Source organism: Natrix helvetica (assembly GCF_964273705.1).
Source record: "Natrix helvetica genome assembly, chromosome: 15".
In the NCBI taxonomy this organism is placed as follows: domain Eukaryota; kingdom Metazoa; phylum Chordata; class Lepidosauria; order Squamata; family Natricidae; genus Natrix; species Natrix helvetica.
This window is the reverse complement of record NC_138565.1, coordinates 5,971,125-5,987,246: the sequence shown is the minus strand read 5'-3', so window position 1 is coordinate 5,987,246 and position 16,122 is coordinate 5,971,125. Positions and strand designations below refer to the sequence as shown.

Below are 16,122 nucleotides of genomic sequence, written 5' to 3'. Positions count from 1 at the left end.
CTTGAATCCATGTATTCTGGAGGAACATCTTCAAGATCAATTCCAAGAGGTGCTCCAATTGCTTCATCTTGCAGAGGAAATAAAAGAGGAGTGAAAGGGGAGTGGAGTTTGCAGGAGGCCATTAGTTCGCTTAATTGGTTCGTGACTTTCTGAGACTCCTTGCCAAGTTTTGCAGCTCTCGGCCTGGCAGCCCTCCAAGCCAGATAAGGTCTGTGACTGTAAATCCTCCCTTGAAAGACTTTGCTGGCTGTGAATGAGCAGAATTCACAATCAATTAATAAAAGGGGTTTTTTTTTCGGGACCAGGAGTTTGCTTCAGGCTCTTGGGAAGCCTCGCTCAGAACACGTATTTCCTGCTGTTGCGGAGACACGAGTCCATTTTTCCTCCACTTTCTTGGTTCTCCTGACACAACGGAAATGGCCCCCCACACACCAGGACTCTCCCCTGTGACTTCTTCAGACATTCCTTGCAGCCGTGGATTTACCCACAATGCCCCTGAGAAGAGTATCCGAAAGAGCTGACCAAACCATGCAGAGATGCCTTCAAAAAAAGCAAACAACAAGAACCCCAAAACCCAGCAATTTCAAACGTTGCTTTCGCAGCCCTTTCCAGCGGTGGTTGGTGGGTCTTCAACATCCTCCAACCTCTGCTCCTCCCACATCGGGAGGAGGTTCCCCTCCCCTGTTCCGCGGAAGTTGCATCGGGGTTATTTGTGAGCGGACTAAATTTGGCGTTGTATCCGATCTGCAGAATTGTCTCTGCTGATGTAGCTCAGGATCAGTCCAGTTCTGGGTCTGGACCTGAAGAACTCAAGGAGTGTCTATTTTTTAAAAAAGTGGCTACGTAGGAATCTACAAATAGGATATTGCCCCCACCCCACCCCCCAGGTTTCGGCCTCCTAAGCTTTTTTTTGTTTTGTCATAACTGTAAAGTACTTTTTTGGATCTCACCCCACCTCTGGAGAGTTTTCAGCTCACCATTAAACTGGGCTTCGCTTGCGGTCTTCCCCAACTCTTCTTGGCAGATGTACAAAGCTGTTTTGGTCATCATTTCTCCTCTTCTTTTCTGTCTGGACTGTCACACGGACCGTCGGCTGGGGATTAAGCCTGCCACCAAAGATGAGCGATTCGTCCCCTTCTCCCAAAAGAAGGCTCAATTGTGACTGACAGCTTGGAATTCTCCAGAAACCTCTGGGGGAAAAAAGAAGAGTAAATCCAGATGGTCGTTTTTCCCCCCCCTCCCCTGTCTCTTGACATTTCCGGTTCTTCTTGAAGGCATCTTGGGGACGTCAATCAAGATTGCTTAAAAGCCGATTGCCTCTTTCATCACTTTCCCGTCTTGCTTTGGAAGGGTAGTTAATTTTTTTTAAAAAATAATAATAATATTAATAATGCACGGTCGGTCATGCAGCCTGAAAAGGATCGACAAGTTAGCCGAAAGTTTTTCAGGACACGGTGAGCCAAATTGTGGGGGTCAGGTTTCTGGATGGAGAAGATGTGGATGGTTTAGTTGAGGTAGCCAAATAGTACTTCAATTTCAATGCGTCGAATATGGTGTTGGCTTTAGGATCAATTTAGGGTATCAATCAGGATAGAGCTGGAAGGGACCTTGGAGGTCTTCTAGTCCAACCTCCTGCTCAAACAGGAGACTTTATACCATTTCAGACAAGTGGTTGTCCAGTCTCTCCTTAAAAACCTCCAGTGATGAAGCACCGACAACTTCTGAAGGCACTGGTTAATTGTCCTCACTGTTAGGAAGTTTCTCCTTAATTCCAAGTCCTTGCTTAGTTTCCATCTGTTGTTTCTTGTCTTACACTTTGGCAAGAAAAACCAAAATAGACAAGGAGAAACCGGGCTTAATAGCAGTAACTGTGAGAAGGATCTTGGAGTCTTAGTGGACAACCAGTTAAATATGAGTTAGCAATGTGCGGCGGCAGCCAAAAAAAGCCAATGCAATCCTACGTTGCATTAAAAGAGAGATACAATCAAGATCAAGGGAGGTACTAATACCACTCTGCAAAGCCTTAGTAAGACCACACCTAGAATACTGCATTCAGCTTTGGTCACCACGCTATAAAAAAGATGTTGAGACTCTAGAAAGAGTGCAGAGAAGAGCAACCAGGATGATGAGGGGACTGGAGGCTAAAACCTACGATGAACGGTTGCAGGAACTGGGCATGGCTAGTCTAGGGAAGAGAAGGACCAGGGGAGACAGGATAACAGTCTTCCAATATTTGAGGGACTGCCACAGAGAGGAGGAGGTCAACCTGTTTTCCAAAGCGCCAGACAAGGAATAATGGATGGAAACTGACCAAGGAGAGATTCGACCTAGAAATAAAGAGGAATTTTCTGACAGTGAGAACAATCAACCAAGGGAACAGAAGTTGCCTTCAGAAGTTGTGGGAGCTTCATCCCTGGAAGCTTTCAAGAAGAGACTGGACTGCCATCTGTCAGTCATGATGTCAGGTCTTCTGCTTGGGCTGGGGCTTGGTCTAGATGACCTACAAGGCCCCTTCCAACTCATCTGTTATTCTGTTATTCTTTGCGTCTGCCTCTCAGTCCGCTGAATCTTACGTTCATAATATACTGAGTACCGAGCCTTCTGTTAAGATGGAGCTGGGCTCTGGAAATGTGTGTGTGGGGGGGTGAGCTTAGCAAACTCTACAAACCTTCAAACCAGCTGTGCTGTGTTTCCCTCCGAAGCAATGTAGGAAGCCACATGCCGAATTAGACAACTGGCCCGTCCCAACTGCAGGAATGATCTATTATGACTGACAGCTGGCCCAGCTTCCGTGCGTAAAGAAGGAATTTGGCACCTCAGGAGGCTTCACTTCTGATTCATACACTTCTTGAGCTGCTTGAGAGGACAAAGCCATCTGCAGGAAGTCGTGGAAGGAGTCACCAGCATATTGGGTGGCATTTTTTTTTTGGTTTAGTAGCAGACACTGGCAAAAACACCCACATACTTTGGCATGTGGTATCTCCCCCTCATCCAAGAATGGTCGTGGACTTCTCCTTTCCACCTCCTCGCTCGACGCAAAGAAGGTGGATCCAAGCAAGCCATGGTGCTGGTGCTTGCTGGTTTCATCACTCTGGATCGTACGTGGGCATCTACCTTCTCGAGTTTGGAAGATGGCTTTTCCCTAAACAACTAAATCGTTGTATGTCCATGTGTATTGTCCCAAAGGTGCTTTTTCAGGAGGCAACTGGACTTCCTTGCTTTTTTTCTTCTGAAGATGTTTTTCTTCTCATCCAAGAAGCTTCTTCAACTCTGACTGGATGATGGAGGGGAATGGAAGGATTTATATTCCTTGCAGACTGCTGGTCATTTGCATCCTTTTGGAGGGTCGTTGAGGCCACTTGGAGCTTTCTCTGTGTCCTCAGGTTCACCTGATTGGTGCCAGTGGTTCCAGGAGTCTGCAATTTTTCCCCTCTGGAAATCCATTCCTACAACATTTGAAGGGTGCCCATCCCAAATTGTAGAGCTAAAAGTCTGTAGAGCAGGGGTGTCCAAACTTGGGAACTTTAAGACTTATGGACTTCAACTCCCAGAATTCCCCAGCCAGCCATGCTAAAAGGATGCATCTAAAAGGATGCAAAGGACCAGCTGTCTGCAAGGAGTATACATCCTTCCATTCCCCACCATCAGTCAGTCAGAGCTGGAAGAAGCTTCTCGGGTGAGAAGAAAAAACATCTTCAGAAGAAAAAGACAAGAAAGTCCAGTTGCCTCCTGAAAAAAAAGCACCTTTGGGACAACTGTGAGCTGGATGACTCTACAAACTTATATGTCCATCTTTATTCTTTTGAACAGGGACACAAAGGTTATCTCGGTCCAACAGGCCATTCCGGACAACCTGTAAGTATTTCTCCTGATTTTGAGATTTTTTTTGAGGGTGTGATGCTCGTCTCGTGATTGGCCAGAAATTCTGGATGGATAGAATGTTTGTTTTTTGAAAGCACAAGTTCAGTTTTATTCATAGCCACGTCGATGGGAACGTTGGCGTAAATTCTCTCCGAGGAGAATGTTCCAAGTAGAATATAGAATTCAAAACAGGTATTAAAAATAAATAAAGTGCACCCAACCTAATTTTGTTGTCGATGATATAGAAATTTGGCAAGTATTGTTCAAACGTTTTATACAAAACCAAGTTCCTTGCAAATTTATAATGCACTGCACATTTCTACAACACAATCCCGAACATAGCATTTTTGAGTATTTATGGTTCGTTTGCCATTTTGCAAACGAAATAATCAATCACAGCCTGGACTCAAAAATGCCCACTGCTTTCGATTACTGATATATAATTATACCAGGGGTGAGTTGTTACCGGTTTGCGAGCGTGCGCAGTTCACTATAATTTGTGAAAAAAACACACCAGCAACAGCAACGGAGACCGGGGAACTGGTACAGGGGTGTGGCCAGCCTGGGTCGCTGCCGGTTCTGTGACCCAGGCCAAATTACCATTACTGGTTCGCCCGAAGCGATGCAAACCGGTAGAAAGCCACTTCTGCATTATACAACACCTGTGCTGAATCAGGCTGCAATAAGCGCTGAAGCTGACCTGGCTGGGCAGAGTTTGCAGCGGCAATCACATTCAGAAAGCACAGTAACTGATTCAGCAGGATTCCAAATAATAATAATATACAATACATTACCAAAAGCAGGTTTTCCAAGGTAGCAGTAAACACAAGCAAAACACAAGCCGTTTCACGTTCAGTTGTCGGCTAAGCCAGGTTCCTTCCTGTCTCCTTGTTGCTCACACAGCAAATACTGTTTCAGAGTCCATATAGCCCTCGTTGGCTGACTTAATTGCTCTGCCTATTCATTGGCTGATCTTGTTACCATGTGTCAGCTGAATACCATGGATGCTGGTGGGCAGAGGCAGAATTTTTCCTCCTCTTATTTTCCTCCCCAAAACCTAAGGTGCGTCTTATACACCAGAGCGTCTTATGCTCTGAAAAATACGGTAATTCTTCCTCTTCTCTTTTCTCCACTAACCTTCTTTTGCGGGTTTTTTCTTTTCTTTTCGGGCAGGGCAATCGAGGTGCTCAAGGAAACCGAGGAGCCAAAGGTTATCCTGGCAGGCAGGTGCAGTAAATCTTTTATTGTGCTGAACGCAGCACAGGGTAGGGGGGAAAATCCTGGTAGGTGATTTCGGATCCTATCGGGAGGGGTTTGCCGACGGAGCCACGGCCTCCTTCTTTCTTTCTCCCCGTGGGGAAAGCTAGCATGTCAGGGAGAAGGGCTTCCAACCCTCCGCTTCTTCCTGAGATGCTGCTGTTCGGGAAAATGGGATGGTTAGCCCAACACCATATTTGATACGCCGGTTGATTTGATCAGGTGAGTTATTGTTCTCAAAACAAACCCCTGAATATGGGAGATGCATGGTGTGATCTTTCTCTTTTCTTTTTACAAGGTTTTTGAATGTCTTGGCTCCAGAGGACATTTTGGATTAATGCATTGTGGCAGTGGTGGGATTCAAATAATTTAGCAACCGGTTCTCTGCCCTAATGCTTTCCTCCAACAACCAGTTCACCTAACTGCTCAGAAAGTTAACAACTGGTTCTCCCAAAGTGGTGCAAACTGGCTGAATCCCACCACTAGATCTATCTATCATCTATCTAGCTCTATGTCTATCATCCATCCATCCATCCATCCATCTCTTTGTCTGTCTGTTTGTCTGTCTGTCTCTATGTCCATCGTCCATCCATCCATCCATCCATCCATCCATCCATCCATCCATCCATCCATCTATCATCTATCATTCTATCTATCTATCTTCTATCTCTCTATCTACCTATCTCTCTCTCTACCTATCTCCATGTCCATCATCCATCCATCCATCTATCTATCATCTATCATTCTATCATTCTATCATTCTATCATTCTATCTATCTATCTATCTATCATCTATCTATCTATCTATCTATCTATCTATCTATCTATCTATCTTCTATCTCTCTATCTACCTATCTCTCTCTCTATCTCTCTACCTATCTCCATGTCCATCATCCATCCATCCATCCATCTCTATGTCTGTCTGTCTGTCTGTCTGTCTGTCTGTCTGTCTATTTCTATGTCCATCATCCATCCATCCATCCTGGGATGATGTTCCCTAGTTGGGTCATGAAATGTCTGCAAGCAAACCACCAAGGTCAAGGAGCAGCAAGGACCCCACAGTCCTCCTCCTCCTCTCTCTCCAAACCCCACTCCCTTCTAGCACTGATGCTGTTCTCTAGTTGGGTAACGAAATGTCTGCAAGAAAACCACCAAGCTCAGAAAGCCACAAGGACCCCACAGTCCTTCTCCTCCTCTTCCCTTTCTCCTCCGCCTCCTCCCAGCAAACCCCACTCCCTTCTAGCACTGATGATGTTCCCTAGTTGGGTCATGAAACGTTTGCAAGAAAACCACCAAGCTCGGAGACATCCCCCCCCCAAGGACCCCACAAACCTATCCATATATATATATATAGTGTTGTATTTGTGCTGATAAATAAATCAAGGGAGACTAGTATAGATCTATTTCAAGCTATTTAGCTCTCATCAGCTAGCCATACCTTTACTGGGATTTGAACCTGGGCTGTATTACATATTAGGCAGATGTATTAGCCACTAAGCCACAGGCTCTCCTCCTTATCAGCTGAGCCAGGGAAATAGGTATGTATTTGTGTTACAACCCCTGGTATGCCCAAATATGGGAGGGAGCTCACTACTCCCCCTTTCTGTCCTTCGGCTCATTACAGAAGACCATCCAGGCAGAAAACCATATTTTTATTTTTAATGTTGCCTTTGCTATGTTTGTGTTGTATTTGTGCTGATAAATAAACATATATATAGTTTGGAAATATATACATTTCCAAAAACGGGACAGATCATTCCACAGGGGCCAAAATACTAAACTGAATTTTCCGTCTGGAAAAAAAGAGGAAGGGGACATCCTGCTTTAGATGAAAAGGAAAAGAACCTAGATTTAAATCTTGAAAATACTCCAACCTGCTCATTTGTCCCAGACGCTATTCTTATTTGTCGGGAGGTGGGGAGGGAGGGAATCGCAACTTGGCGAGATGAGGTTGGCCCAACGAACGGTGCCCTTCCTTGTTTCTCAGTTCTTTGTTTTCCCGTAAAACGTTAAGCTTTCCCATAAAAGTCAGAACCGAAGGGCAGTAAAAGGCGGTGAGCCATCTATTTATGAAAAACACACGGGGGGAAAAAAGAAAAAGAAATAAATAACCTTTTTAGATCCGTCCCTCTCTCTCTCTCCCAGGAGGGCAAGCCAGATACTTCTGGCATCCACTCAGCCAGGGATTGAAGAGCAGGTTGGATGTCAATCGTCACAACCCTTCCAAGTTGGGGACAGAGCCAACTGGATGCTGTGTGGGCCGACCCAGCGGGATAATATGAGTTAGCATGGCAGCTTTAGAATAGAATAACAGAGTTGGAAGGGACCTTGGAGGTCTTCTAGTCCAACCCTCTCTGCTTAAGCAGGAAAACCTACACTACTTCAGTCAAATGGTGATCCAGTCTCTTCTTAAAAACTTCCAGTGTTGGAGCATTCACAACTTCTGGAAGCAAGTTGTTCCACTGATTCATTGTTCTCACTGTCAGGAAATTTCTCCTTAGTTCCAAGTTGCTTCTCTCCTTGGTTAGTTTCCACCCATTGCTTCTTGTTCTACCCTCAGATGCTTTGGAGAATAGCTTGACTCCCTCTTCTTTGGGGCAACCCCTGAGATATTGGAAGACTGCTATCATGTCTCCCCTAGTCCTTCTTTTCATTAAAGTAGACATACCCAGTTCCTGCAACCGTTCTTCATATGTTTTAGTCTCCAGTCCCCTAATCCTCTTTGTTGCTCTTCTCTGCCCTCTTTTTAAAGTCTCCACATCTTTTTTACATCGTGGTGACCAAAACTGGATGCCTTACTCTAGGTGTGGCCTCACCAAGGCCTTATAAAGTGGTATTAACACTCCACGTGATCTTGATTCTATCCCTCTGTTGATGCAGCCTAGAACTGTGTTGGCTTTTTTGGCAGCTGCTGCACATGGCTGGCTCCTATTTAAGTGGTTGTCCACTAGGACTCCAAGATCCCTCTCACAGTCACTACTATTGAGCAAGGTACCACCTATACCATACCTGTGCATTTGGTTTTTCTTGCCTAAATATAGAAACTGCCTTTTTGCACCATTGAATTTCATTTTGTCAGATAGCTTTGTACCCCCAGCCCTGCCCTACGAAGACAGCAAGGCTTAGTATCTTCTAGATCCCTGTTCTAAATCCAGATGTTTGGGCTTCCAACTTCTGCCAAAGGGGGAAATGTCTCATTCAACATTCAGCTCCCATTAAAAGGCCATTGACAGACCTGTTGTGTTGGCCAAAAGTTGAATGATGTGCGTCTGTCTGTACTAGCAAGAGAGCAAATGGATCAGTAACCTAAGGAGAGAAACAACTTAGAACTTAGGAGAAATTTTCTGACAGTGAGAACAATTAATCGGTGGAACGACTTGCCTCTAGATGTTATGGGTGCTCCATCACGAAGAGATTAGGCAGCCCTTTATTGGTCTGAAATAGTATAGGGCTTCCTGCCTGAGTAGGGGGTTGGACTAGAAGACCTCCAAGGTCCCTTCCAACTCTGGTATTCTAAGTTCTAACCAAGGAGAGAAGCAACCTGGAATTAAGAAGGAATTTCCTGACAGTGAGAACAATTAATCAGTGGAACTGCTTGCCTCCAGAAGTTGTGAATGCTCCAACCCTGGGGGTCTTTAAGAAGAAATTGGACAACCATTTGCCTGAAGTGGTAAGTGGTATAGGGTATCGTACACATAAGCAGGGGCTTGGACTAGAAGACCTCCAAGGTCCCTTCCAACTCTGTTATTCTAGTCTACCTATTTGATCCTGGCAATGGGGCTGTCCATTCTCTCTCTCTCTCTCTCTCTCTCTCTCTCTCTCTCTCTCTCTCTCTCTCTCTCTCCCTCCCTCCCTCCCTCCCTCCCTCTCTCTCTCTCTCTCTCTCTCTCTCACACACACACACACACACAGACACAGTGGCTCAGTGGCTAAGACGCTGAGCTTGTCGATCAGAAAGGCCAGCAGTTCGGCGGTTCGAACCCCGAGCGCCGCATAACGGAGTGAGCTCCCATGACTTGTCCCAGCTTCTGCCAACCTAGCCATTTGAAAGCATGTAAAAAATGCAAGTAGAAAAAATAGGGACCACCTTTGGTGGGAAGGGAACAGTGTTCCGTGCGCCTTTGCCATTGAGTCATGCCGGCCACATGACCACGGAGACGTCTTTGGACAGCGCTGGCTCTTCGGCTTTGAAAAGGAGAGGAGCACCGCCTCCTAGAGTTGGGAACAACTAGCAGGCAGGTGTGGGTGAACTTTTGCCTTTATGTATATATATAACTTTAGATATATATATATATATGCAGAGTCGTCTCGCTCCAACAACTAGCCAGGAAAATGTCTATTATTAGTAATATTGTTATTTGTCTTTCCCTTTGACTTTTGAAATTCCTTTCCGATTTTTCCTTGGCGCCTTCCCAATTCCCAGCAGTGTGTTTTCTTGCTGCTCTCCTCAAAGATGCTCCGAGTGGGGAACCTCTCCCAATTAATTTGCCTTTCGTTTGTTTCTCTCTTCCCTCTTGTGTTTTAGGGGTTACCTGGACCGATAGGGGATCCTGGCCTAAAAGGGAGCCAGGTAAGTCAGCGAGAAGAAGGTTTTTCTACAGCCAGGTTGGCAGGTTGAAGTTGAAGCCATTCAAACGGCTGCTTCTCCGCTCATCCGCTCTCTTAAATGGACATTTATTTTATTTAGTTTGTCAAGCGTGTAAAAGATAACAGGTATACGTATAAATGTAAGTATGAAATCAGTAAATGGGTACGAATAAATGGAGACAGTAGGATGGTAGGCACGCTGGTGGACTTATGCATGCCCCCTTTACGGACCTCTTAGGAATGGGTTGAGGTCAACGGTAGATAGTTTAAGGTTAAAGTTTTGGGGGTTTGAGGATGTAACAACCGAGTCAGGTAGAGCATTCTAGGCGTTGGCCACTCTGTGCCTGAAGTTGTATTTTCTGCAATCGAGTTTGGAGCAGTTTACTTTGAGTTTGTATCGATTGTATGCCCGAGTATTATTGTGGTTGAAGCTGAAGTAGTCATTGACAGGTTGGATGTTGTAGTGGATAAGGCAGGGGTGTCCAAACTTGGGAACTTTAAGACTTGTGGACTTCAACTCCCAGAATTCCCCAGCCAGCCATGCTGGCTGGGGAATTCTGGGAGTTGAAGTCCACAAGTCTTAAAGTTCCCAAGTTTGGACACCCCTGGGATAAGGCATAGCTCCAGGTTTTCCAAGCCCAAAATTTCGAGCCTGGTGGCATAAGGGATTCTGTTGTGAGAAGAGGGGTGGAGGACTCTTCTCGTGAAATACCTCTGGACCTACTCAATTGTATTAATGCCCGATATACAATGTAGATTCCAGGCAGACGAGCTGTATTCGAGGATTGGTCTTGCAAAGGTTTTGTATGCCCTAGTTAGCAATACGAGAGATACCGGAGAAGAAGCTTCGCAAAATTAGATTGACAACTCTTAATGCCTTTTTGGCAATGGTGTTACAGGGAGCTCTGCTACTTAGATAGTTTGAGATGCGGTGGAAGAGATCGGAACTGAGAAAAAAAGAGTCAGAAGAGGAGGACTTGGGCACTTTATTGGCCAATTAGTAAGCTCACCACTTTCTCCAGTTCGATTCTTGTACCAACCAACTCGGGTTGCAGAGTTGAGGATAAGTTGAGAACATCGGAAAGACCAATCGGAGTCGGTCCCCAGGACCAAATGTTTATTCTTACAAATTCTGGGGTTCGTGCCGGAACTCATTCCCTGGGAATTTCTCTCTCTTTAGAATATCTGAATATTTCCAGAATATATTCTGGAGAGAGAGGGAGATGTTCCTTCGGAATGGGTTCCAGTACAAGCCCAAAAGCTTAGCAAAATAAACCTTTGGTTCCGGGGAACTGACTCAGATTGGATCCTGAAATGTTTGTTGTTGGTGGTTGTTGTGAAGTTGTGTCCGGCCCATGGACAATGTTCCTCCAGGCCTTCCTGTCCTCTTCCATCCTCCGGAGTCTATTTAAGCTCAGGCCGACTGCTTCGATGACTCCATCCAGCCACCTCCTTCTCTGTCGTCCCCTTCTTCTTTTCCCCTCCATCCTTCCCAGCATGAGGCTCTTCTCCAGGGAGTCCTTCTTCCTTCTCATCAGTTGGCCAAAGTCTTTGAGTTTCCTCTTCAGGATCCGGCCTTCTAAAGAGCAGTCAGGATTGATCTCCTCTAGGACTGACCGGTTGGATGGCCTTGCAGTCCAAGGGACTCGCAGGAGTCTTCTCCAGCACCAGAGTTCAAAGGCCTCCATTCTTTGGCGCTCAGCCTTCCTTATGGTCCAACTTTCACAGCCATCCATTGCAACATTATTCTGGGACATTCATTTGTGAGGACACCGGATTTTTTGCATTTCTCCCCAAACTTGCCCTTGTGCTAAAACTGCCTTTTTTTAAAATTAAAACACCCTCCAGCAACTTTTGGGTGCGCATGCTTTAAAACAAAACAAAACCCATCAGGTGCATTTTGATCTTAAGCCAAGGAGCAAGTACCCAGCTACCTGGAAACGGAGAGGAACACAATTTGTAGAGTGAAGGGGCATGTATAATACTCACACCTGATCTCTGTGGGCTTTTTCTATTGTTTTTTAAGCTCTTCAAAAGTTTTCCTCTCTGTTTAGTATTCGCACTACCCTCTAGCATTACTGTTACCCCAGGTTCTGAGTATCTCCATATTCCAAGACAGTAGCATCAAAGTTATTCCATGCTCTGACTACTTTCATACTCCCAAGACAGTAGCACCCGTGTTACTCCATGCTCTGAGTATCTTCATACTCCAAGCCGGAGTATCAATGTTACTCCATGCACTGAGTTTTGCTTCATTTGAAAAAAGTCTCAATTCTTCTATTCTAGTCTGAGGGCTCCTTTCCCTCTTTGAGATTATTTCTTCTTCTTCTTCTTCTTCTTCTTCTTCTTCTTCTTCTTCTTCTTCTTCTTCTTCTTCTTCTTCTTCTTCTTCTTCTTCTTCTTCTTCTTCTTCTTCTTCTTCTTCTCCTCCTCCTCCTCCTCCTTCTTCTCCTCCTCCTCCTCCTCCTCCTTCTCCTTCCTTTCCCCCTCCTCCTCCTCTTTCTGTTCTTCTCCTCCTCCTCTTCCTCCCCCTCCTCCTCCTCTTCTTCTTCTTCTTCATTTTCTTCCTCCTCCTCTTCTTCTGCTTCCTTTTCTTTTCTTCCTCCTTCTCCCTCTCCCCTCCTCCTTTCCCTCCTCCTCTCTCTAATTCCTCCTTTCATTTTGCCCAAAAAAGTCCAAATGGCAGGATTACTACCTTGTCTTGTTCCTCTTCCTCGTCTCCTCTTTGCTCATCAATCACAACCGAGCTCCAGGCCAGCATATCCGCCTCCTCTCTTTCTCTTGTCATGTGTTTTTATTCCTCGGAGCAGTAAAACACTACCAGCTGCTTTTTTCGTGCCAGGAAACTTGTGAGCAATAAACAAAAAAAAAAAACCCACACAAAACACAACGCAACAACTCTTAAACCTGGCCGCGTTTTCATATAATGTGTGGAAAAGAGATGGGGTGGAACCAGGGGTACGAGTGAGTCAGTCTGGTAATGGCTTGCAGAAGTGGTCTTAAGCGGTAGCGAATTCTGACCTCTCTCGATCGCCCGTTAGGAAAACTCACTTCAAAAGTTTGCATTCTGCAGGGAATGGAAGAAACAGTTGTGACGTTGCAAAAGTCCCCCCCGGTTCAGAGGAGAAGGGTCAAAACATGTTGTTACTGGTAGTCCTCAACTTATGACCCCAACTGAGCGCTCTCCTTCCCCCAATGTTTTGTTGCTAAGCGAGACATTCGTGAAGTGACTTTTCTTGCCATTGTTGTTAAGGGAAACATTGCAATTACTCACATAGTTGGCTTCTCTGTTGACTTTTGCTTATCAGATGGTCACAAAAGGGGATCATCTCTCTCTCCATCTCTCTCTCTCTCTCTCCTTCTCTCTCTCTCTCTCTCTCTCTCTCTCTCTGTCTGTCTCTCTCTCTCTCTCTCACACACACACACACACAATACTGGGACATAAATATGAGTCAATTGCCAAGCCTCTGAATCTTGATCATAGGTCTGTGCGGATGCTATTTAAGCATTGAAGTGTGGAAAAAAAAAAACATTCACAAGTCCATTTTTTTCAATGCCGTGGTAACGTCACTAAATGAATTCTTGTAAGTCTGTAAATCAACCAGGGTGGAAAGTGAGTTTGGCGTATATATATTTTTTCCAAGTGTTTTTTGCTTTTTCTAACTTGGGTGGAGAAGGCGAAGAAGATTGAAGCACTGGGAATAAGAGGGGTGGGCGGGGAACGGTGATATTTGCAGAAGTACTCCCTTCCCCCAAATATACTAATATCTATACTAAACATGAGCCATGGTGGCGCAGTGGTTAGAGTGCAGTATTGCAGGCTACTTCTGCCGACTGCCAGCTACCTGCAACTTATAGTTCGAATCTCACCAGGCTCAAGGTCAACTCAGCCTTCCGTCCTTCCGAGGTGGGTAAAACAAGGACCCAGATTGTTGGGAGGCAAGAGGCTGACTTTGTCAACCGCTTAGAGAGGGCTGTAAAAGGACTTATAAACCGGTATATAAGTCTTATTGCTATTGCTAAATATATAAAGCTGGAAGAATCTGTTGGTGCAACGATAACCAAGTCTGTTAAAGGCTTAGGGGCTGTGTTCATACCACTTCCTAACCCTGAATTACTGTAATTTTCAGACTATAAGTGTTAGATTGGGTAATGAAAGGCACAAAAGGCTAAGAAAACAACAGCTCTTTATTTGGTCAAGCACAGGCATCCACTGAGTGAGAGGTCTGGCAGCTCCCTTTTTAAAGGGGAGCTGGCCAGCGCTTCAGCCAATCAGGTCTCTCTCTGTTTCCGCCTGAAAGGAGAGGACCTGACTGGAAACTACTATTGTCCTTGCAACAACTAGAGGGGGGAGTATCTAACAATAAGACACACTTTTCTGTCTCCCAATAGGGGGCGAAAATGTCTCTGTGTCTTATAGACCAAATATTGCCAAAGCCCCGCCCACCTGGCGGCCATTTTTTGGCCTCCACACGCTCCTTTTTCAGGCCCTTTTTTTGGCCTGTTTTGAGGCCTTTTGGGGGGGCTTTTTTTGGAGGCCTTTTTTGGCCTGTTTTTGAAGCTTTTTGGCTCATTTTCAAGGCTTTTCTTGGCCTGTTTTTGAGGCTTTTTTTGTGGGGGAAGACATTTTTTGAGTCTTTTTTTGGCCCGTTTTTGAGGCTTTTTTTCAGCCCGTTTTTGAGTTTTTTTCAGGCCATTTTAAGGTTTTTTTCAGCTTTTTAGGTTCATTTTTAAGGCTTTTCTTGGCCCATTTTGAGGCTTTTTTCAGGCTGTTTTGAGCCTTTTTTCAGGCCATTTTTGAGGCTTTTCTGTCCCATTTTTTGAGGCTTTTGGGGGGCCATTTTAAAGGCTTTTTTCAGGCCATTTTTGAGGCTTTTCCTAGCCTGTTTTCGAGGCTTTTTGGCCCGTTTTTGAGGCTTTTTCAGCCCATTTTGAGGCTTTTTTCAGCCCATTTTTGAGGCTTTTTTCAGCCCATTTTTGAATCTTTTTTCGCCTCATTTTGAAGGCTTTTCTTGGCCCATTTTTTACGCGTTTTTGTCCTGTTTTTGAGGCTTTTGGGGGGCCATTTTTGAGGCTTTTTTCAGGCCATTTTTGAGGCTTTTTTCAGGCCATTTTTGAAGCTTTTCTTGGTCCGTTTTTAAGGCTTTTTTCAGGCCATTTTTGAGGCTTTTTTCCAGGCCATTTTGAGGCTTTTCTTGACCCATTATTGAGGCTTTTGGGGCTTTTTCAGGCCATTTTTGAGGGTTTTTTTGGCCCGTTTTTGAGGCTCCTTTGGCCCATTTTTTAGGCTTTTTTCAGCCCATTTTAAAGGCTTTTTTCAGCCCATTTTTGAATCTTTTTTCAGCTCATTTTGAAGGCTTTTCTTGACCCATTTTTGACGCCTTTTTGGCCTGTTTTTGAGGCTTTTGGGGGACTTTTTGAGGCTTTTTTCAGGCCGTTTTTTAGGCTTGTCTGCTCGTTTTAAAGGCTTTTTCCAGCCAATTTTGAGGCTTTTTCCAAGCCGTTTTGGAGTCTTTTTTCAGGCCATTTTTTGAGGCTTTTCTTGGCTTGTTTTTGATACTTTTTTTGGGGGGGGGGTTAGGCTTTTTTCAAGTCGTTTTTGAGGCTTTGGGGGATTGTTTTTAAGGCTTTTTTCAGGCCACTTTTGAGGTTTTTCTTGGCCCACTTTTGAGGCTTTTTTTTTGGCCCATTTTCAAGGCTTTGACCCATTTTCCCAAAACAAATGGAAATGCCAGACCTTCGCTGTTTCCAGGGTGGCTCCACAGGCCAGATCTAAGCCACCCACAGGCTGGATGTGGCCTTGAGTTTGAACCCCTGATCCTTGAGTTTGAACCCCTGATCTAGAAGAATAGATGAGAGTTACCTTGAATTACCTTAAGAGCCGTGGTAGTGCAGCGGTTAGAGTGTTGTATTGCAGGCTCACTCTGCCCACTGCATGGAGTTCGATTCTGATGGGGCAACAGGTTGAGACTCAGCCTTTCCATCCTTCCAAGGTCGGTCAAAGGAGGACCCAGATTGTTGGGGGCAACGCGCTGACTGTGTAAGCCGCTCAGAGAGGTCTGCAAAGCACGATGAAGCGGTGTATAAGTCTTAAGTGCTATTTGCAGCTGATTGGATGTTGCATTAGGAGCTGTGGTTAGAATGCAGTATTGCAGGCTGACTCTGTCAACTGCCAGCAGTTCGATTCTGACCGGCTCAAGATTTACTCAGCTTTCCAACCTTCCCAGGTCGGGTAAAATGAGGATTCAGATTGTTGTGGGCAAGAGGCTGACTCTATAAACCGCTTAGAGAGGTCTGTAAAGCACTGTGAAGGGGTATATAAGTCTTAAGTGCTACTGTTATCTGCCTGTTTATCTGCTGGTTCCTCCTTCTCCACTTCCTCCCTGCCAAGCACACTGGTCCCTGGTGTGAGGGTAT

At 45.1% G+C, this 16,122-nt stretch overlaps 1 protein-coding gene across 4 annotated transcripts in view; it reads left to right on the top strand.

Moving 5' to 3' along the window:
* The window catches only part of COL27A1 (collagen type XXVII alpha 1 chain), a 203,511-nt gene that overhangs the window by 32,283 nt on the left and 155,106 nt on the right, over positions 1-16,122 (top strand). For 3 of the 4 annotated variants that reach the window (XR_014176514.1, XM_081967198.1, XM_081967197.1), the window contains 3 exons: positions 3,811-3,855; positions 5,035-5,088; positions 9,644-9,688. Coding sequence is in view for 3 of the 4 variants with exons in the window: in XM_081967198.1 (XP_081823324.1) it covers positions 3,811-3,855; positions 5,035-5,088; positions 9,644-9,688 (144 nt within the window). In the remaining variant the exon portion in view is untranslated. Of the gene's footprint in view, positions 1-3,810; positions 3,860-5,034; positions 5,089-9,643; positions 9,689-16,122 lie in introns of all 4 variants that reach the window. The other variant, XM_081967199.1, reaches the window with a different exon arrangement.